Below are 24,180 nucleotides of genomic sequence, written 5' to 3' on the forward strand. Positions count from 1 at the left end.
CTATATCCACATCTTGTAACAAATGTAACTCTTTTGGAAGTTTTCATAATGATCTCATTGAAAATTTCAAGTTTTGGAGAGTCTGAGCTTTTATTTATTCCAATACTATAACTGAGACATGAGAGATGACGGTAAGACCAAAATTACTGAATTGTCTTGCTCATCTTGGGCATATGTAATGCTTCATTTTTCATCTTTCTTTACAAAGACCTGTATCTGCTTAAAGCAGAGTCACAATATTCACTACTGGCCACAGGTGTTAAGCTGAATAGCCAGAAACTAAGGAAATTGGGAATGGCCAATTGAGTATTTAGACTGATGAGTGAGTAATACTCAAGATATTGGCAGGAAAAAAAAGGAGAGAGAATCTCTTCCTCTAGAATGGCATTTTAGCTTTGTTTTCCTTTCCAGGTCCTGAAACCTCTTAACCCAATGCTCCCCTTCCAAATCATAAAACAAATGTCTGCATTCACTTTATGGACTTTCATTCTTACAAATTATAAACTGTGTGAAGGAGGAAAAATTAAAAAAAAAACAAGCCAAACCAGCATAAGCCTCTTGCTTTATTTATGCCACTAATTTGGAAAGCAGACAAGTCACCCAGAGGTATATGCTGTCAGACAGCAAACAGAAAAAAGATTCAGACATACAATATAGCAGTCCAGTTTGTTGGACCCTGTAACGTATCCCCTGCTTAGAAAAAATCTTAAGAGATTGTCTGTGCTTCTCTGAGCCCCTCCATGAGGCAACAGGAAGAAAGGGGGGTGTGCATGAAGGTGGAAGTGGTTAAGGTGCAGTAACTTCAAGGAGATGGGCTGCAGAAAGGTGAGGGAATAGCAACGCAGAGAGGATGGGTTGTAGAGATGAAGGAGCATAAGCAACCTGAGGACCAAATGAAAGCATGCATGTCTGCACCTGCTTTCTATGTTACTGCAAAGGCAGCTCTACTGCTGTGTTTTAGGGGAAGCCTCCGAGCTCACCATGCTATGAGGATTTAGAAGCCATAAGTGGTTCACTTACAGAGCACCTGTAAATATCACAAATTTGGATAATGAGCTATATGCAGTAATCTTGATTCATTAATTTGGAATTATTTAGAGCACATTCTGTTAACAAATGGAGAACAGAGAAGAAGAAAGTAATCTTGGATGAAAAACCTCTTTATAACTAAAAACTACAGGGTTAATTTTCAGGTGCATTGGGATAATAAAAATGTAAACTATTACTAGAGAAACAGGATGCAAACATATTCCTTTCCTATAATTTTCCACTGTAATTTTAGAATTTCCACGAATTTGAAAGTAGAAGCACCCTGTAGTTTTTTAATGTGATTTTGGTGGAGACAGTAATTTCTGTGGATATGCATAATATTATTCAATGGGTGTTCCTTTCTATTCTAAGTACCTGCTCCATCATCTTACCGAGGCTGCTGTTTTGACAGTGTCTTGTCAGTATTGCTACACATTTGACACACCATGCCCAAATCTAGATTTAAGATGGAAACGTACGCACCATGCTGAATAATTGAAATAGCAATGAACAATTTCTTTTTCCACACCATATTTTAACTCCTTTCATACAGTGAACAGCTGTTCTGTCATCTAGATGTATGACATTCATCTATTTCTGTGCAAAGCATCAAGATTGGACGCCTTTCTAGTGTATAGTTTTTATTCATATACATGTATTGTCCTCCTTAGCAAAATATAATAGGCTATAATGTAATGAGGATTGTACTCCATATTCTGATAATCTCTTGTGGCCATAAATCCTATGAATGAATAAATGAATTCTGTGAATGAATGCAGTGTTGAATTTTTAGCTTCAGTCTAGTAAGAGATTATGTGGCACAGTGGTAAATTGAATTAGCCACTGAGATCTTTAATGAAGATTCTCCTACACTGTACTTTTATGCATCTTTTCTGCCTCATTGTCAGATAATGTTAATTGACCTCAATATGACAAAATAAATAAATATTAATCAAGCAGTATTTTTCTAAATTTTGGAATCCTATATTGTATTTTATCATAATCTGTAAAGAGTCCCATAGGGAACAAACTAGAATGTATTACTTTTTTAGATTTATTTTGTGGTTTGGTTTTGTTTGGTTTTTTTATAAAACTGCTAAGCATATATTGGGATTTAGAGTATGCCCTTGTTTTCTCAATCAGCTTTATAAAGCTATGGTATGGGAGTATGTGAAGTGAGCATCTTCCTGGGACATCTTGTCCCTCAGGGTGGAGATGCACAGGATGGGAAGTCACAACTCCCCAGAACAGCAGGGCTGGCTACTTCAGAGCTAACTTTCAGCAGTCTCACTGAAACTGTGGCTCACCTCCTAATACTGACCACTTTGTTCCAAATGCTGGAGACTGCGATGAAGCCAGTGATATTGCCAAATTTAAGCATCAGTACAGGGAACAGATCTAAACTAATGCCTGAAACACAAATAATAGTAGCAATATAATTTTCAGTAATATATTTCTTTATATCTTAACATTAATATTGCATATTTTTGTTCACAAAGTTTGGCATTTTATTTTTTCATTGCTGATAGCCCTGTGAATCTAGCTGTTATTTCAGTCAAAGTAAATGCTGACTAATGCTATATAATGAAAATTCCCACTGACAAAGGGAAATTCCTCCCTAAAGCTTTAATAAGTCATCCCTGTAGATTCTTGCCAAATAATCTGCTCTGCCAATTTTAAAATTATCTGTAGCATGAGATGTGCGTGCATGTCACTGTATCACTGGACTGTGAAAGATAGCACTCTCACTGAAGGTTCATGCTTTCTTGTCTCCTCAGACACTCATGGTATCTGGAACAGCCCCACAGCAGCTGTTGTTGTTGACACTTGTTTGGGTACAGTAGCATGTCTTGTTGCTTTGCCTGTATTAGCTGATGTATTTTCTCTTGACATGGTAGTTTAGGTAATCTCTTTCTTCTCCTGTGGTGTAGAAAGCCTGAGTGGTTTTGTTTATTTCAAAATTGTTTGGCAGAATCAATTAAACTTGTGAAGGGATCATGGGAAAGTAGTCTTGTGAAAAACACTTAGGTGACAGTATTTAAATTGTAATTGAATAGAAGTGGCCTCATTGTTTGTGTGATTATAATGGCCCATTATACCAGGAGGTACTAACAGTTTCTCAGAACAATGTACAAGATGACCAATACTAAACAGTGCAGCTGTATGGAAAATGAATGAGGACTACGTCATTTTCCTAGGGAAAAGTACAGGCACTGTATTTTCACTGACTTTCTTAAAGAAACAAGTGTGTACCAACCATAAACTGGATCTCTCAAGGATTACTAGACTTTATAAATGGCATTTTATGTCTTCAGAGTAGATCATGGGGGTTATCTAAGCTCTGGATTTAAATCACTTAACTACTATTCCTGCTGTCTATTTAATGTACCTGCACATTAAATAAAATTTTTTTAAGTTTGATTTTATTTATGAGAAAACCCCCCTTTTTTATTTAGGTCAAATACTTTATCACAGTCTCTCTCAAAATCCAGCTATACCTGTGGTCCAAGAATGGCATAGAGTTAATTTGATTATTTTACTTCAGAGGTTAATGCATCCAACAAGCTGTATGAACTCTGAGGAGAATACTGCATGGAAAATAAATAGCTTGCTGCAACACATCACAACATTGTGCTTGGTTCTTGTACCTATAACTCCAAAATCCCTCTTACTCATACTGAGTATCTTTTAAGGTTCCATGGTGGTCAAATATAAAGCAAGGAGAAGACCCTCCTCATGCAATATTAAGATCTGGATTTAACTCCAGATAACACAAAGGATTAGTATTCAGCATGAATACTGCTGTGTTTCCTCAGGCTTCCTGCCCACGATCATTCAAAGTTGCCGTAGAAAACTGCACACATGGGTGTTATATTTCAAAGGTTGATTTGACCTTCTGACCGAACCAGATTATTTCTGTGAGGTAGTTCTGTTAAGGGTGTGAGCATCTAGGCTGTGGGTCTGCCCATGGGTCGTCAGATTCCCCAGCAGTTTAAGCCTGAACTTTTCTAGGATGTGATGCTAATGAGTGGTGTGGTACAGGTTTTACCCCTTCCTTCACTGTAAGGCTACAGTTATGAGAAGCAGATGTGGTCTTTGGAAACTGCTCCTTACAGTCTCTAGCCTTGTAACAATTTAGTGAGACTTAAGAAAATTCTAAGCCAACTGCTGATACTCTTTCTACTGGAAAAAGTAAAATATGCTTGTATTAAACTCCCGCTTTAAATTATTTTTCTTTGTCTTAAGGATTCTTTGGGAGTTGGGCCAATGTTCATGCATGCTTGTAGGTTGTCTTGCAAGGATGCTGCCCAGCCTTGTGGCTTGTTTTAGTGGGATTTACAATCACTATTTTCAAACACAAATTTACTTTCTGATTCTTTTCCAAAAGCTTCCTCTAGTTTTATTTTTTCCTTCAGTCAAAAATGGCAGTCTTTACAAGCCTGCTTCCATGTATTTGCGTATGTGCGTAATTTTGGTTTTCAAGTGCTAAACTAACATATAGTTTTGGTGTTCTGCAAGTAATTTGTTATTGTTCCAAGTCTTCCTGCACACGAGTTTGTTTGGTCAAATGAGCTTGTATGTCAATAGTCTCATGTTGTGGCTGGTGGTAAAGGTTGAAGACCATTTTTCTGATGGTATTCAATGAAGTAATGTCTCATGCGATCAGCAAGAATTCAAGAGAAAATCTCATGGTTTGTGATGATGTAGCTTATTGTGGGAGATGCCTGATGGTGTGCAGGAATTTGAGGTTAGGAAATGGTTAGATTATTCTGCTCTGAGGGAGCCCACTGTGGGCTTTTTTTTTTTTTTTTTATCTGCCAGGTAGTCCTTGCACTTCTTCCTTAGTGTTTAGACGAAGCTTTTTCCAAACCTGTTAAAGGATTTTGGATTTCCTTAGCATGCTGATTGTCCTTTGATCTGAAACCTTCAGAAGCAGCTCCCTTTTTCTGCTGAACTGCTGAACCTCCTCTTACAATTTTCAGTATGTGTTTTTTCCAGGCAGATAGCCTAGTTTTTGGTTGCATCTTCTTCACTCCTCCAAAGTTTTTAATTCATTCATTCAGTCAGTCTTGTTTGTTCAAAACATACTTGGATTATGTTGTTTTTCTTTGGAGAATGCAAGTAGAACTGCAAAAAGAATAATGAAGTTCCTTCCCAAAAGGTGCTGGGGTTGAAATCCCCAGCACATAGAACAGATTCTGACTCCACAGCTCTTCCTGTTCTTGAAGGGTATGTGGTTTCTAATCACTGTGACACTATTTAGTATGAGAGAGTCAAGAGGAGGAAGAAAGCCATTTTTCCCTAGGTTTTGTGTGTGGAGTCTGACAATATAGATGTCTGTTGAGTGTCTGTTCATAACTCTGGCCATGCTGAGCTCTCTGATATGGGGATGTCTGGTTTCCGCACCAGTGGCGAGGGCAGGTCAGTTGTGCCAGGACTGGAGCAGCTGGCCAGATCTATAGGTATACCTACAAAGAGGTCTAGAGGGACAGGAGCCAAGACCCTGTGGACATAATCCACTACCACATCAAATAGTCATCCAGGATTAAAAATTCACAGTTTTCAATTTTAAAAAAATGAAAAATTTAATTTAAGTCCTTTTGAGTCAAAGCCCTGTCTTTTGTTCCTCCTGAGTGCCAAGCGTTTATGTTGGCATCAATCTCCTGAACCGTAGCCATGTTATTCATTTCAGAATAATGGAAATCTCTGTATGTAATCAAATGGAAAATCAGCTAGAGAAAAAATAAATATATCAGAATTCTGTGAGAATGAGTATAGTGAATGAAAGTAAGGAATAGTAACTGTGAAAATTTCATTAATGAAAATCAAAGCTGAACGTGGATAATGGGAAAACCAAGTTGAATGTTGATAACTGTGAAGGAATAGAGGCAAAATAATGCAGACAAAAGTTATTGAAGAGATTATTTAGCTTGCATTAACCTTGTCAGTTGGGCTCAATTACTTTATGTTATGGTCAAAAACAATAAGTAGCAGTTCTCATTAAATATCAGTACTGAGTGAATTAATTGAATTTATTGTAAAGGACGTGTTCTTCACCATTCAATTTTAGATTTAAATTACAAACCTCACGTTGTTGCTCCATTACATTTGAGCACGTAAAGAAGTGTACCAGGAAAAGCACAAACTTCAAAATGGTGTCGCCTTAATACCTTGTATTTCTGACTCCTATTTCCATTAACTTATAGATTGTTGCGACATAGTAATGTACAGGTATTTAAGAGCGTCCTCAGCATGAATCTTGAACAGCCCTCAAATCCAGACCAGTTTTCATCTCAAAGTTGCACATAGAGTAGAAAGGATCTGTAGTTCTAGGATATAACTGTGTTCAAATAAAACAAGACTAAGTGAAAGAGGACTCTTGGAGCTAAGAAATAGACAGTCAAGGAAAGAGCTTCTAGAAGTCTCTAAGCTCAAAAATGCCGCAGAGAAAGTGAATACTGTTATGGAAGGTCTGAAGCCAGAAAATGAAATTAACTGAGCACTTTTAATGCAAAAATAGCTATCTGCAGTTATCGGTCAGTAAAAAAGTTGTGTAATACATTGTTTCTGAGATGATGTATGTACCAGAATCTTATCTGGTTTTAGGACGCATTTATATTAGTTCATGGAGATGAACACTATAAATTCTTCAGTGCAAAGATTCAGCTTGTGTTCCAAAAGTCTGTAAGCCATAGTTTGCTGGAAAACCAGAGCATATCTTGGGATAGTGTGGCTGAGTACTTGCTGTCTTTCCATTTTTGCCCTCTATTTGCAACTGCCAAGGCAGGTTTCTGACTGCATGGATTAATAGTTAGAACCTCTCATCCTTTCTGATGCTGCTCTTCATTTTTTCGCATTAACTCTTCTTTCTAATTACCAGTCCAATCCGATATGGAGGAAACACCAGCAAAAGCAGAAAATCTCTTAGTTGTTCAAGTTATGTATGGAGTATGTTCATGCAGCAGAGAGTCCTACTGCCTAGTTTGAAACCTATTTATTTTTTTCTATTCATCTTGCATGAATTTAGAGAGCAGTCCTACTGTCATGCATTGCCATGGATTTGGCTTCATGCCTGCAGTATGCACAGCTTTATCTATTGCAAAAATTTATCAGAAAACCCCATTTCTTTTCTAGTTGTATTTGTAGAGGAGGAAATTCCAATGGTCTCTTCCATGACTTTTCTACACAGCTTAAAAGACAACTTTTGAGACTGAGATTATAAACTCTCACACAGGTCACTGGCATATAAAATCAGGTTTTCCTGATTTTTTAAAATTGTAAAAGTACTTTTTATTCTCTAATAAATCTTTAGGATACCTCAGAAAGAATTTTTTATCTCTTGACTAATCTAATTTTTTCACACCTTTTAAAGCTTATTTTTGATGGAAGAGATTTCTTTCAACTGCACAACTTGCTCATTTGTACACAGGTACTATAGCGTAATTTGCTCCAGGCTGATGTGTCAACCTTTGTTCTCCCCATGTCTTTAGCCTTAATTATCCCATAAATTACTTGGAAATCCCTGGGCATAACCTTCCTATCTTTAATTCTTAAGTGATATTTAGTTTTTATTTATTGCTGTAGAAGCAAAAAAACAAGGCTGCAGAACGTGAGTAGACACAAATTCTTGACCACATATCTTCAGAAGAGGTTGAGCAGTAATTATGTTCTGTAGATTGTCCTTTGAACCCGCATTGCCTTTTCTTTACTTTTGTCTAATCTATGTCTTTGAGGTCAGGAATAGGTTTAATGTTGGCTTAATAGCAATAAGGACCATTCATCCCATGTGATGTTTTGTTTTGTTTGGGATTGATTTCTCTTTCCACCGTGTCATTTAAATGCTTCTATACCTTAAGCTTCATTTCCCCGCTATAGCTAACTGTTGTCTGAAATGGTACTTTCTCAAACCAGTGCCTTACTTCAATTTGTATAATTCCTTCTTCTCTGCTAAAAAAGAGACACTTAGGGCATTGTCCTCCGAATATATTTACTGGATTGAGAGCCAGTAGCTGCAGACTTTACATGTTACCCCTATGCTGCTGCTTCTTGTATCCAGTCTGCTCTGTTGACTTTTAGCAGCATTTTTGTACAACTCATGCTTTTCTTTGAGCTTTCCAAGCAGTTATCTGGGCACAACTATATGGATTGATAGTGAAGACTTATTTGTGCCACCCCTGTGCTTCTTGAAGGGTTAACTTTGCATTCAATATGTACTTAGACGTTACTCAAATTTCACAGGGCATGGAGATGTTTGATGCAGAACTTCTAGTGAGTTGGGTGGCATCATGAAATGAATATTGTCTATTTTTATTTTCTGTTGTGTTACTTGCCCATTTGCCTTTTGTCCCGTGAGAAGATTCCCCTGAACTTTGCATGACTAAACACGACAAATCCATCAAAAAGTGCAGAGAGCTTTACATGAAAGTAAGCTTTGCTTTCAGTTATTTTTGGAGAACAAATCTGTAGCATTCGGTACCAAACACAGAAGGAACTATTTGTTTAACAAACATATTCCCAGGTTTTGATTTAGAACCAAATTCTTGGATAAGACATTTAAAGGAAATGTGACTAACCTTCTCAGCTAAAATATCGCATATACTGAGGCAGGCCTAGGTTTCAGAGTTAGCATTTTTATACCATAGAGTATTACTAAGTTTAATTATTAGTCTTTCTATATGTAGCCACTTGCACTGAAAAGTATGAGAAATATTTGTTTCTTCTGGTAAAATAAAGTTTGAAATATGTGATTTTTCCCTTCCTTACTTGATTAGAGTACAACACGTATTCTTCTGCTATCTGCAATATGAAGGAAAACTCTTAGTAGCGGCCATTTCCAGTTAGCTCTCACTGTTTCTCTAACTTGCTCAAAGAAAACCAAGTGTTAAAAGAAGAAACAGCAGCTAATTTTCTTGTGCAGCTCTTCTTTTGCTAATTGTAATTATCTCTGCCCTCTCACAAAATAATATGACAGTATGCATAACAGTAAAGAGGTTGTGTAGTGGTGACTTACAGTATCAGTTACTTGGTGGTGTTTATTTGGTCCTGCAAGTGGTGCATGATTTTAATAAGCAAGTAAGGAAATAAATGGATAACTCACTTTGCCTCTTGTTTTTCTCCCTAGTAATATTTACGTTCTGGATATAAGAACATACTTGTTTTATATTTAATTTTAAGTTGATTTATTTTATAAGTATTTGAAGTGAGGTATTCTTTATTGGTCTTCTTCTGTTAAGGATCATAATAAACAATGGAGTTAGTAATGTGGTACAATTCTGTTTGGGTCTTCTTTATTCCCATATATGGAAATAATTAGCCTTTCTTGTGTAACACTTCTCCCAAATAAGCTTCGAAACAGATGCAAAGCCCACGGACTGTTACGCATCATTAGATGATCTCTTCCCTCATCACCAAAACTATTTTGTGGTGGCAATTTCATGCATGTTCCCTGGCAGTATATGTCTACAATTACACTCAACCCCAGCCACAGTGCATGTGAAGAGGTTGGTTTACTCTGCCCTCAGAGGTGTCGCCTTGGATGGGAACTTGGATGGGAACTTGGATGGGAACTTGGATACTTCATCTGTTCTACAGAACAATTTGCAAATACTACCCATGTTAGAAACTATAAGGAATGTATCTTTTCTCCAGTCATTAAAACCTGTTGCTGGGGGATAAATGGGTCTATACGTTTTGTCAGAGGTACAGAAACTGATCTATGGATTTTGACAGTACCATAGTCCTATGCCAAATGGGGCTACATGTAGGTGAAAAAGTCCACTATTAAAGAACAATTTTCTCAAAAACTCTGTGTACCTTTCACCACAAATAGGATTTAGTTTCTGTCCTAAAGCAAAATAAAAGTTGACTATCATGAGTTATGGTTTTTCAATCATCACTACCTTTGACATAATAAGAATATGACATAATTAGAAAACTCCTGCTGATTAATCCCCTATGAGTTTGTCAAGCCCAGCAATGTCTCCACCTTATTGTCTTCAGCAATGGTAGAGGGAGATGCAATTTAAAGATCAAAAATATGACACCTGACTGTCTCTTGCAGTCCATTCATTTCGTATTTCTCCAATATCCAAAGTAAATCTTTTAGGGATGATGGCTACCCTCTCATTGCTTAGTCATTTTAGTATCCATATATAGCTCACAGGTTAGTCAACCTCTTTTTAGACATGCTGACACTGTCTGTCTTCACAGCCAGGCTCTTCTACTAGCAAGATGTAGAATGTCTGTTTCTTGTGTATAGAATGCTTTCATTTACTATGTTTTTAAAGTCTCAGTTTCATCAAGTACCCCTAGTTCTATTTCAAAATTTTGTAAATAAAGCTTCAAAATTATGTTGGATACATGGGTAGGGCCAAATTTTGTATAGCAATGAAATACTTGTAAATATTCATTTTTCTGTACTATTCTGTGCTCTTCTAAAAGGAAAAAAAGAAGCCTTTGCTGTATAGTGTATGGGACTGGTATTGAATAGAGCATTTCATTGTGCTACTTGCAGTGCCAGTAAATATTTTTCCTGTCTGTTTAACTGCTTCAGAAGCCAGATCTTTATTCCAAACCAGACATGATAAAAAAAGAAATCTATGTTGTAATTAAAATTAAAGCAATAAAGTTATGTTCAAATTAACTGTAGTTTACCTTCTCTGTTTCTCATTTTTCTATTGTGAATCAAACTTTAAAATAGAAATGTTAGTTTTTACTTAGAATATAACATTATAATGAAGAGTGATTTAGAGGGAGAAAATCTTGCTGACAACCTATGTAATATGTGAATGAAGCAATCATATGGAAAATGGAAATTAAATGATGGCCTTCATAAGGAACAGGAAATTAATACTATGGGTAGCAGGGAAGACCTCACTTTAGGGCAGAGATCATTCCCTGTTTAGACCATGAGGCATCACTGTGGCAATATACCTACCACCTATTAACAAAGTAAGTAATTAGTGACCAAGCATTCAATATGTTTGCCATTGTGTTTTTAAACCATTTGTGGTCTGGAAATTAGAAGATGACACTGAGTACTTTGTTCTCTGCAAAAACACCTTTAGTTATCTTGGTTTTTGATCCTCCCTCACTTGGAACATAGTTCCAAGAGGAAAAAAAAGAGTATACCTAAAAATAAAAGATAAGTGAAAAACGTATGTATTTCCTCTGTTGTACTTCTATATATGTGTGAAGATTTATATTTTCATTTTATTCACAGATATGGCAATATTTTGATCACAGATATGGCAATACTGGTAATTTTTTACTTTAGAAAATTTTATTTGTCTGGTTTGAGTCACTTTCGCCAAAAGCTCTCTTGGCTGACTTTTTGGGATCAAATACATGTGGACTGAAAATTACCAGCTTTAAAAATACGTACTGACTTTCACGTTACAATTGACATTGCTTTTGCTGTAGGAGTTTGTGGCTGTCTGTGGAGATGTGTGCTAAAAACTGTAATGCTCTCTTATTACAGCTTCTGCAAACAGGAAAAGCTGCCCATCACATTTCAGTCCTGTGTGATCACAAAGGAGTGCCAGGTGTCAGAGTGGTCAGAATGGACCCCCTGCTCCAAAACCTGCTTTGACATGACAACCCCTAAAGGGAATCGTACAAGATCACGCACCATTAAGCAGCTCCCTGTCGGCAGTGAAAGCGAATGCCCACAATTAGAAGAAGCAGAGCAATGTGTTTCTCAAGGAGATGGTGTAGCACCCTGCATTACGTAAGCTGGTTCATTTCAGTTCTTCGTTACTAAAATGAACAATTTCAAGTAAGCATACAGGGCTGGTAATAGAATAGCAACCAAACTATTACTAAAGAATAATAGGTAGGACTTTACCTTTTTTCTTTATCCTTGTTTTATTCAGTGTTCTTGAAAGCCCAAAGTCTGCAAATAGCTCCCATTGTAGTGTAACCAGTTCCTTCTCTAAATACAGGATTAATAATAAATATAATTTCTTTTAATTCATTTCAATTTTTAAAAGACAATATTTGCACATACGCAGGTTCAGGCAAGATGAAAATAAATTAATTGTATTGTTTTGTCAGCAATCTTTTCCCTACTAGAATCATTGTTTTCTGAATTTCTTGTCTGGTTGCAGACCAAATGTTGAACACAGGAAAGGGGTGATAAACATCTGGTTAGCTAACAGGCTATTTTAGTGAGACTTGTGTTCAGCACAACAAAGGCAGTACTGGGCCCCAAATGGGAAGTGGGAGAGGCTGACAGTGGCAGCAAACAAAGTTTAGGAGAAATGACAGCGAGCACTTTACAATTAAAGAGATTTCTTTAATCCTTATCTAATCAAGATTAATATTAAAGTCGCAACTGTGCTTTTTCTTTATCAAACTGAGAAGAGGGTCTGGAGAAATGCCACTTGATGCTAAGCATCTTTGACTGTGGTATATATTTTTCATTTTAGAGTTGAAATGTCATCTTTTCCTATCTCCAGCTACATTAGGAAGCACTTTGCTTGATTTAGCCTTAAAATACTTGTTAGGTAGGGAATTCTGTGGCATTTCTTGCAGTTCATAATCCCAACTGAGGTTTTAACTGTGAGTCAAAGGTCTTCTTTGCTGTATTCACTGATTAGGAAGCTTCCAGATTCTCATCATTCATCAGTACCAAGCAGGGACGCTTCAGTACTGCAGAACAATCTTCCTCTTAACTGTGAAAGAAAGAACTTATTCAAAAATTTTTCTGTAGTCATAATAAAAAATACAGTTAAAGTTTCACCTTGATATCCAGAAGAAACTTTTATGTCTCCTACCAAAGATAACAATAGGGTTTTGGGTTATTTGGGGGGGGGGATGGTGGATTTGTGAGGTTCTTCCCTCATTTGCTCTTATATTTCTCAGCATCCAAATTTCTTTGGTATTTTGGCTTTTTTTATATAAGTTGTCTAGCTCTAAACAAATGCTGAGAGTCATATTCTTGAAAGTTAACTTATCTGAACGTGGACTGTATGTCTCTGTGTATCAAGTTTTTCTTCTCTCAAATAAAATATTCATGTGTGTGGTATGTTTCAGAAATTGAACAGAAAAGGTCTTCCTAAAGAGTAATGATTTAAAAAATTAAACAATACAATAAAAGTTTCCACACACATAAAATATGAAATTTAATGCAAGAAATTGCAAGTTCTCAGGCCTTTAAGGAAATTAATGAGGTTACTGAGGTGTTTTAGCTTGTATAATTTAATACTGTGTAAAATGACTTCATGATTTCTAAAGACCCAATTAACCAAATTTGATGCAGGTATGGCTGGCGGACCACCGAGTGGACAGAATGCCGTGTCGATCCTCTCCTTAGCCAACAGGACAAGAGGCGAGGAAATCAGACAGCGCTGTGTGGAGGTGGCATTCAAACCAGGGAGGTGTACTGTGTGCAAGCTAATGAAAATCTCCTCTCCTACTTAAATACCCTCAAGGATAAAGAAGGTAAATTTGATTCAATTGCAATTAAATTAGTGTGAAATCAGAGCATGTCAGCATTCCAGAGCTCTTTCACAGCTATTGTCTTCTGTCATGAGTGCCTCCTTACCTAGTGAATTACTACTAACTTGTAATTCAGATGAAAATGCTTAATTGCTGTAGCAGAGATTTCATTCTCTATGCTGCAAATATAGGTTCCTAGCTACAAATTCCTATTTCTTAGCGTCTGCTGAAAAACACTGCGCAGGATATCTTCCCATAAGAAAGAACATGAAAAGGTGGGTCAGAAGTCCTAGATTTGCTTTTTCATCTACTGTAAAATTTCTCGTGTGTCCTTCATCTGGATGAAAAACTTGTGCTGTTTACCATGCAGATGGAATATGTCAATTCTGGCATGTAAGCTCAATATAGAAAAATGTAAAAATATTATTAGATTTCATTCTGAGGGAATTGATTTTTTTTTTTCTTGATTTGGTCAAGTTTTTAAGTAGCTTTAAGGAATTCAAGCCAATATAATTTCATGTGTTTATTTACCTAACTGAAAGAGAGATTATTCCTTGTCACTGTTAAAGCCTGTGCAGCTTCTTAAGAAAAGAGAGAATAGCTTAGAAGACAAAAATCTTTAATTCATTTGGTAATCTACATGCTTTAGAATAACACTTGAGTAGTTTACATTACATTTACTTCTGAATAGTAATGCAACACTATCGATTCAGAAATCAGTGAATTAAGCTAAATGCATTTAGCTTTTTAATTAAATTTTATCCTCTACCTATTTCATACAAACACACATTATTATTAAGAAACAAATAAATACAGCCATATACTTCAGGAAAAACAGCAGCCATATACTTCAGGAAAAACAACATCAATATGCAAATCCTATGTAATACCACATTTTATCCAGGGCTGCCCAAATAGCAGACTAGTGAGGTTCCTGCTGTGGTTTAAAGGTACTCTCAAACTTGCCGTAGAGGTAGAGTTTGTGGGGAATGTTAATGCCAACATCCATTTCAGCATGACTGCTCTGATCAGTAGGGTGTGACTTGTGAGCTCTGCAGCCCCACGTCTGTATTTATTAAAGAAGAAGATTTCAAGCCTCTTTGTCTAATGCAAATCAGCTCCGCCCAAGGGCTTTTAGTAAATCGCCTCTGCTGAACAAAGTTTAGATGCCTCTGCCGTAGTGTGAACAGTGAAAACCTCCTAGCTAAGGAGAGGCAACAATAAAACCAGTGGAAGCTTACTGTTCAGAATGATGATTAGGATTTTGGTAGGCTGTGAAGTCTTGCCAGATTAGGCGGGTGTGAAATTTACCCTTATCAGACTGTGACAGGAATACATGGAGCCCATCAGGAGGCAATCTCTGCAGGCTCCTGAAAGCTGATTAAAATGTAACTAGTCTTTGGATGCATAAACATGAGAACAGTTTTTCAAGAGCTCGAACTGGGGGTGAAGTGGTTCTTAGTTTAAAAAAGGAGCTCTGGGCTGTTTCCACATTAGGGGACAGATTTTCCGAAGAGCTGCTGCTCTACTCATCCTCTCTTTCTCCCCTCATAGAATAGAAAACTATGAGTAATTTGAGGATTGGAAAAAGCCAGGGCACACACCCACCAGATTATGCTGTGAGGAAACGTCTTCAACTCAGTGTAGCTTGCTGTTGGTTGTAGTGAATGCTGTCTTGGTAAGGCTGCTTTGAAGACCTCCATTCTCATATACTCATGGTGGCATTTCCCTGTTATTTCAGAAAGTCAGTCACAGAGCAAGTCGAAGGCTAGTGTTGCACCTCTGCTATCAATCACTTTTGAAATAACAGGTAGGTAAATTAAGGGCTGCAACCTGGCCTTTTGATTAAGAGCATGCAAAGGAGGCAATGTCCCTTTTGGGGGACCTTGTTTGCTATATGTGTGTAATTAACATGTTTATGTAGCTCTGAAATAGTTAAATGAATTTGAGTATTCTCAGGAAATTTCAGATCAGTTTGAAAGTGAGAGGCCAGAATTCCAACTAATGAAGTTCATGAGCCAGCTGGGGCACTGGAACAGTTGCCTGCTCTACTCCTGAACAGTTTTAGCTAGTGACTGCTTTTCCTCTCACTTCTGAGCAATGGGAATTATTTTGCGGCTTTCATCATAGATGCTGTTTCCAGTGCCTTCTGTAGTGTTAAAACACCAAATTAGGTCTCCAGTAAGAATTTGAACTTCTAATATTTAGCTGAACTGGAATCCCTCACACCATTCAGATCAGTAGGAAGAAGAAAGAGCTTTGGTTGTAGCAGTTAAGCAGTGGCAATCAAGTTTCCTGTAGGCCACTGTCATTCTGCCATTTACTTGCTGCTGACTTAAATTGTTTCATCTCTGTATTCACCTACTCAACTGGTTAGTCATGAAGTTTCTCTCACTGTAAGTGTATGAGGTGGACTGTGTCATCTTATTCCGAGTACCTTTAAAACCCTCAATGTAGAATAAAGATAGGAGAAAAGTTCCTTTATATAAATATAAATTTATTCTACATCTGCAAATACACACTTGTTGCCCTATTAAACACAGGGGAACTGCTTACATGCATGGAATTGTGCCATTTCTTAGAGCATAAGATTCTGAATTATCTAATGTTTTTTGATGGGAGAATTCAGCATTATAGAAAATGAGAAGAACATATTTTGTTTCATTGCTGGTCATAATGTGTTTTGGCCTTGGGTTTTTCTTGATTTTTTTGAGTAAGAGTACTTGGAGAAATTTCTTTGTGTTGTTTGCTATGAAACCAGTGTGACAAATGACCAGAAAGAGAAATATGAATTTGTGTCTGCTTATACTGATGCAGTCACAATACAAATTCACTCTCTTTGCCAGCCTGGTCATTACTGGGCACTACTCTCTTGAGGGTTTTTAGAGAAGGATGGAGAGTTTGATGTCTTGATAAATGTAGCAAATGCTACCTAAAAGCAGAACTGTTCTTTTTCTTTTCAGTTGTTTTTAAAATGCAGTAATTTGAGGAGTGTTTTCCAAGGATATAAAATATATTCAGCTAAAATTTCCTAATATAGAAGACAATTTGAGGAATGGATAATTAAATTTTTAGTTTTTAGGTCACTACCCTCAAACCTGAAATTCCTTGAAAACTGAATCTAATTTATTAGTTAGATTGAAGGAGAAAGAGAGATTATCAAAATGCATTAACTTTTCTTTCTGTATTTGGCCCAAAATTTGGTCAAATTTCACATCTATCTTGTAGTATTACACACAGTCTAATCAACATTCAACATCACATCCAAGGAATAAAGAATTATCTTTATTGCTGACACAAGAGAATATGAAAGGACAGAGATAAAACAAGGTTTTAAACTGTAAATATCTGCATCCAGCATCATCTTCTGTCAGTGTCTTTGCTAAACAGTAAGCATCAAAACCTAAGCTCAATTAAAATTTTTGATGCTGAAAGAAATTCATTTAAATTCATGGGAACAAGATGGTCATAAGATACACAGGGAAGGCTGTTTTCTTATTTTACTGTCATCTCAAAGAAAGAATTCTGAGTAATCCTGCATGAAATTCATCCTAAGTGCTCCATGATGAAAACATTTTTAATAACCTGAAATATAAATTTTCTGTCCTACAGTTGAATTCTTTTCTTGTAAAAGCAATATATAACAGGCACCATTTATACATCACTTAGGGTCTAAAAGCAGCATTTCAAAAACATTTTGACATATTTAGAAATTTACTGATACCTGAGATATGAAAAAGCTGCTATTTAAAGCTTCCTGATTAAAGCTCTTTGTTATTTTTCTGAGTAAAATTCCATAAAGTAGTGTGATGATAAGTTCTTTATCATGATGAAGGCTAGAGGTGAAGCATGGAGTTCCTCAGAACACTTTCTCTATTCCCTGAAGCAAGATTGTGTCTCAGGGGTGTAATTGACCCTTAATTTCATCTGTCTCACTTGGGCAATTCCCCAATTAAATCAAGGTTAAAAATGTATGGATAGCAATTACTTACTGTTTTTCTTCTTTTATTAGAAACTATTCAATGCAAATTCAACAGGCAAATTATGTTTACTTATATCCATTTTCTACACCAAATATGCATATTATGTTGATTACCATGCATGTTAGTTGTACATGTCAAACGTACTGTAAAATTCGATGTTCTGTCATAGCATTATGCAAATGTTTTAATATTAGGTTTTGTATTATTTTGTTTCAAGAGATTGGTGAGCTAGAGGCAGTAATATTAAATTACTATCTGCCATCTCCATGCTTTCATTACATGGAGCAACACAGTGTAAAACTGTGCCAAAGGAGACAACCTTGAAAACCAGAATAGGGTGAAGGTTTTCCACTCCATTTTCCCCTTACAAAGTGAGAATTGGAGCTTTTTCTGTAGCTGTAAAAGTCATCTGCTTAGAAAATCTGAATGCAAAGATATACATACATGTCTACAAGCTTGACCATACTTTAACAACCTGGTGTTTACTTTCACATTCTATAAGAGGTTATTGATCTCATCTTTCAGAAGGATATTTTGTCATAACTGTATTTATTTCATCCAAGAATCTTTCCATCAAAAGTCGTGGCAAAAATTAATGAGGTGGAAAAAAATGCCGAGTAGAATGAGAGTGTTTAAAGTTATGGAATTGCATGTTTCCTCAATCAACCAAAGTGAAATAATATGGCAGACTTCACTTTGCCTTCTTGAAGATGTTCTCTCCTTAGTGTAATATTTTGTCCTGTATTATGAAAGAGAATTAAAATCTTGCTGTCAATGAAATGGTACATTTTCAGTTAGAGTTCTGTGCCTTACTCTGACACCTTATAGAATTGTCCTGTTACTTTTATTACCTGGAAAGTCAAAAGAATAAAGTATGGAAGGAGAAGGGTAATTTTATCCCAGCTTACTTATCCTTAAAGAACAGAAGAATCACATGTGTTTGTATCGATTAACAAAACTTTAAAGAAAAAAATGTCTTGCGCAGTTTTTACAACTACATATATACATTATGTATCATATTTATGTACATATATATACATAGTAAGTGCAAACCATATATATATCTGAAACAAAGCCTTTTTGAACTAAAGTTGCTGCTGGACAAATCTTACTGCTGAGTGTGCACTTGATGGTCTTTAGAGTAAAAGAAAAAAGTTTTTTCTCATAATTTTAGCTGTGTTTCAGGTTATAGCTTTAAAATAATCTTTTAAATATTAATTAACCAGGCCTTTGAAGTTATAGCATCATATAGCTTACATATACAAGTGCAAAGGGATTTATGCAGCTTTTTGTTCAGTTTGTTAAGAGAAGAAGTAATGAGATAGCAGGACATCAATTTCTGCAGAGTGCAAAGTGAACAATTGTTTTAGTAGTATAATTTACCCCTCAAATGAAAGGACTGAGTCCGAGGCCATGCTGCAATATCTACAGCATTCCCGTCTCCAGATAATGGGATTTGTCTCTGTTCATGCAGAGAGTAAACTGACTTCTGTGTAATTTTTTTCAAGGCAGGCATTCTTCTATCATGTCATCAGATTAAAAAGATGAGATAACAGCCTTTCTAACTGAAGGATAATTCTGTCTGCTTAGAGCTGAGGAACGTGACCGGTGACATATGAGAAATATTTTCACTTTGTTTTGACAGCTTCAAGGCCAGTAGACCGTAAACTTTGTACAGGACCTCTTCCCAGCACCTCCCAGCTGTGCCATATTCCCTGTCCTACAGAGTGTGAGACCTCGGCATGGTCAGCCTGGGGACCATGCACCTATGAGAGCTGTGATGACCCTCAGGCCAAGAAGGGTATGTAAAAATCCAGCAGAGCCTTCTAATGGTGATTATTTACTGTTCCTAATTCACTAGGCTCCTCTGGTTTTGCAAGCACACTAAATTTTTTACCAAGAATTGTATATCTAGTGCTTCTGGGCATCGAAATAAAGTCATTGAATTAGGATTACATTTAACATTGCTTTTACACCAGAGGTAGCAAAAATGTAGCCTGTGTTCCAGGCTCTATAGATCACTTTAGATTTTTACAGGTCAAGTCCCGTTTCAAACCTTCCTCTAAGATTGAAAGGGATACAGTTTGTGTGTTCAAATCACAATTTAGGCACTGTCTCAAAAGGAGGACAGAAGCTTCCTTTGAGGTGTGTTGTGTACAAGGCACCCAAAGATTTACAGTTCATTAATATCTTAAGAATTCACCATTAGACCGTAAAGCATGATCTGGCAAGGAGACGGGACCGTTCACTGTTGGTATGTGATGCTGTTTTACTGATGACATATGTGCTGGTTTCAATTTCAGCGTGTTTAAAACTTATTGCTATGCAGAACAGATTGTAGTAACCTGACATCAAAATAGGAAAGCACGAATACAGTGACAGGGACCTCATGTTAGAAGTCTGTGGGTTTCTGGCTATAAATGAGAAAAACTGGCCTAGTCATTGCTGCAAAGTGATTATCTGATAGAAGTTGGGAATACAGACTTGGTTTCTTGATTAAAAACAGTCGTAAGAAAGGGCAGCCGCATATGTCCCCTGGAAGGAACAACTGTGATTACTATGTTTGCTTAGCTGGATCTTTCTGGCATACTGCTAGCTACACTTCTGTCTAAGTGTAATAATACAAGTTTTACAAAGCTGTTTTGTGGAACTCTGACTCAACCTTGATCAATTCAAGAAGGAAAAAGTAGTTCAGTGTGCAAATCTATCAGATTAAGTCTCCTCTGAGTACAGCTGTCACGTAGTCTGTTATTTTGGTTGCTGTTCCATCAGTGAAAGGTTTGCTATGTTTTCAGGGATACAGTTTAGGTCTGTGAGACTGATTTGGGCATCTTTCTAATAGAAATATATTAGAATATACTTTATGCAAGCCTTTATTCCTGCACATATGAGCAGGGATCTTTTCTCAACTGCCAAAGGTTTCCTCTTATCTGGAAATTCTTACATTTTATTTTATAATTGCATTGACAGTTCTTCTGAGGGAATGATGTAAAAATTGTAAAGGCACTCCCACTTTTAGCAACATGTCTGTCTACATATTTCCAGATCACTTGCATCCTTTGTTGCTGTAGAAATTGGAGGTCTTTATTTTTGAAAGTATATCAGCCTTTTGTGTCAGGCTTACTAAACCTTTTGCACATAATTTGGCTGAACTCTTCAATTTAGGAAAAAAGAAAACAGCAACTGAAGATGAAAACTTATTTTTAAAGCAATGCTTATTGTAATTAAATTAAGAGCATGTCTTCAAGGAATCAGTTCCTGCATATATGTGTTTGAAAATTCTCCTGTTTAGTTTGTGTCCTGGTAGAAATGAGTTATGTGTAGTATTCTATAAGAAATATCTGTATGTTACGAATCTGCCCCAAATAAAAGAGATTGTGAAAAGATGTGAAAAGAAACAAACCCTTGACAAAGTTAAAATATTCCAATCAGATATATCAGAAAATATAGAAAGTTATTACACAAGAAACTATTTCTTGAATCCATTCAATTTGATTAGGTTGTTCTGACTGTATTTAGTCTGCCTTTTTCAATGGGCCATGCTGGAAGCGAGAGAGGGGGTTGTTTTGGTTACTGACATTGACCTGGCAGATGACAGTGTATAGGACCCATCAGTTTCTCCATTCCAAGTTGAGTTTAGGTAGTCTTAAGGAAATTTTTAAACACTTGCAAGGGAATATTGTGATGTTTATTACTGAAAATGTATTCATGGGACTTGAGTTTATTTTCATGCTTTTCTTTTTCTCACAAGGTAATCTTTTTATTCTTCCATTTTATTTTGGAACATTGGAGGGGGAAGGGAGTGTTTATAAGCTGATTTCACTTCATAATCCATCCCTGTTGGAAAATACCTGAGAAGAAAACAAACAACATATTTAAGAAATGGTAACTCAGCAACATAGTCAGGATTTATAAAATGAGATGGATATGGCAAGAGTGATGCTCAGGAAATTATCCTGTCTCCTTCCTGGAGTATGCATGACTATTATAAACAAGGGTTTAAGGCAAAGCCTCCTGAGGAGGCTCAAAACATTGGAACTCTTGTAAAATTTGATCTCCAGTCCCTCTTCAATGAGTTCTTCTACCCAATTATCTAAAATGCAGTGTTCTGCTGAGTGTCTGTGGTGTGTTTTACAGAGAAGAGAAACAGAACTGTTCACTCAGGTATAGAGAGATAAAAAGTGCTTCACTTCACATTTCAGAGTTGAATTTTTATTTTCATGGACATTTCAGGCTTTAAACTAAGGAAACGTCGCATCACCAATGAGCCTACAGGAGGAACAGGAAACTGCCCTCACCTGTTGGAAGCCATCCCGTGTGAAGAGCCCTCTTGCTATGACTGGAGAATCACGGGGCTGGAGGAATGCATTCCTGACAATGAAAAGCCATGTGGCCCTGGTACACAGGTTCCTGTTGTCGTCTGCGTCAACAGCGATGGTAAGATGGGTGCTTTTTCCTACAGTCCACACCAGCTAGAGTGAAGATACTAAAATGTAGTCCAAAAGGGTATCAGTTTTTGTTCTCAGCTTTCTTGATCCTTAGAACTGAGCTGTCTGGAAAAGATTTAAATGTCCTTTAGTACTGGTTAAGAAGGGTAAGACCTCTAGTTGCTCTAGGACCAAGTTCCTTCACTTACACTGGGTAGGTTTTCAAAGCTTCACTAAGTGATTTAGAGAAAATTAAATAGGAAACAGCTATTGTTCATCAGTAGGTCAGATTCATGCCTGCAGTGGCTTGACTGAATTCCCTGATGTAATCCCAGTAACAAAGCTGATCCTCTGAGCCCAGAAACAAATAAAGTGTGAGCAAAGTAAGATGCATTGCAGTAAGTATAGCTGGAAGAAAAATAATAATGTGTTTATTAAAAAGGATGGTTTGATGTGTGTTACAGAGTTGGGTTGACAGTCCAAACTGTCTTGCTTCTTCAAAAGGTCAAAAAAAAAAAATCACTATTATTCAATTATCCTCTGTGAGACAAAACAGATCTTGCATGACATAGTCATAAAAGCCAATTTTGAAAGCTGCTTACAGAATACTTTAATCTACAGAAGATTCATGAATTACTGTTGTGAGAATTGTCCTTATTCATTAGTAACATTATAGTCTAGAGCAGCATATAAATTAAAATAATTGTACTGACTGCAGTGCAGTATGGTAAGAGACTTCTAAGTTCCAACAGAGGATTAAGTAAGAGGACACCTCTGATGAGTGTTAACAGCTGCACAAAATACTTTGAAATTAAATCAGTCAGAAATAATAAGAACTGATTATAGAGATATTTAAATCTTGAGCTTTCATGCTGAAGAATTTCGGTCATAATTGAGTTTTGGGGCTTAAATCGAATATCTTAGCGTTAGAATGTAAGCTTTATTTTTCTGCATACATCTAAGAGATCATTTTTACAGCTCAGAAAGATATTAGCCTAAAATTAAAATACTGAATCTACCATATTTTATGCCCTTAGCTCAAAAAAATTCCCTTTGCAATGTAATAATTTCTTGGCAGCAACCCTGAAACTATTTGCAGGTTTTTTCATATACATTTTCAGATCAAAATTGGCCTTTTCCTCATAAATCAAGGTGTTTCCTAAATAACTGTGAATACTCTTAAAAAAAAAAATCTTTAAAACAAAAAGACTATTTTTTTGCTTTACTAGATTATGGTTAGTTTGGCTTACTCTTATTTTGAAGAACTGTGTTTTCTCACACATCTAACCCAATTTCTTACTAAACTGTAATATAGTAATTTATATAGACTATAACTTATTGTGTATTTGGAGCATGCAACTGAGCCAGTAAACTTTGAGATGTCTTTTATGTATATAGTATTTTCTATTGAAAACTCACAGGATTTGCTCTTGGCACTTCATGGGCTTTGGTTTTGGCCAAATGTGTCTTTGAAGGCTTGTGTTTAACTTTTTTACTCCCAGTATTATTCTTTGTCTCTCTGTCTTTCTGAATTATATGACATTATATATTGCTGTAAATATATGGCATTATACATTGCCTGTACCAGTCATCTGCCCCAGAAAGAGTGAGAAGTCAGAGTTTGGCCTGTCAGTCTTTAAGATTAAAGAGTTGTGGGCATAGCTTCAAAGAAAGGAGAAAACAAATTGCAGTTAATGGCTTGCTTTGCAAAGATCTGATCATCCAATCATCCAGTCACAAAAATGTGTGTTCAGTAACATTCGACAGAGTGCAAAAACAATGGAGAGTAATGTAGTGAATTGCACAAGCTCTTTGAAATTCCTTCTCTTAATAAACAATCTTTGCACTGCACCAGTAATACCAAGTGTCTTCTGCTTATCTCTCTCCTGAGAAGGATTAATATGATGCAGTAGAAGCAAACAAAATGAAGACCCACCAGCATCAGCAATCTCCACCTCCAAGCTGACTCAGCTGAAGCATCTTATTACTTTGCCTCCCATAGCACCAACCCACTAGAAATCCTGTAAAACTCTTAAATATGTTCTAAACACATACCACCACCTCTTCCCAGGTAGTTCCAATTTAGTACTTTGGCCTCCTACCCTGGCAGTCAACAGAATATCCATGGTGTCCTTTACCAAACACTTGTTGCAGGCATCTATATTCTGCTCTGCAAAATACAAGAGAGCAACACTTTGCAGTCAGGCAAGTTTTGCTACAAGCCCCACAGCTTAAGGGTAGTTTCCAGTAAAAATTTTTGGAGAATGCTGCTCTTCCATTGTCTAAATATCATGGTTTAA

At 36.5% G+C, this 24,180-nt stretch overlaps 1 protein-coding gene across 7 annotated transcripts in view; it reads left to right on the top strand.

The window, feature by feature from the left end:
* Positions 1-24,180, top strand: part of THSD7A (thrombospondin type 1 domain containing 7A) — a 285,848-nt gene that overhangs the window by 166,110 nt on the left and 95,558 nt on the right. For 6 of the 7 annotated variants that reach the window (XR_007203813.1, XM_048304626.1, XM_048304659.1 and 3 more), the window contains 5 exons: positions 11,510-11,758; positions 13,292-13,473; positions 15,212-15,280; positions 19,099-19,254; positions 21,687-21,890. Coding sequence is in view for 6 of the 7 variants with exons in the window: in XM_048304626.1 (XP_048160583.1) it covers positions 11,510-11,758; positions 13,292-13,473; positions 15,212-15,280; positions 19,099-19,254; positions 21,687-21,890 (860 nt within the window). In the remaining variant the exon portion in view is untranslated. The remainder of the gene's footprint in view (positions 1-11,509; positions 11,759-13,291; positions 13,474-15,211; positions 15,281-19,098; positions 19,255-21,686; positions 21,891-24,180) is intronic. The other variant, XM_048304650.1, reaches the window with a different exon arrangement.

This window comes from Corvus hawaiiensis, chromosome 1 (genome assembly GCF_020740725.1).
Source record: "Corvus hawaiiensis isolate bCorHaw1 chromosome 1, bCorHaw1.pri.cur, whole genome shotgun sequence".
Taxonomy (NCBI): domain Eukaryota; kingdom Metazoa; phylum Chordata; class Aves; order Passeriformes; family Corvidae; genus Corvus; species Corvus hawaiiensis.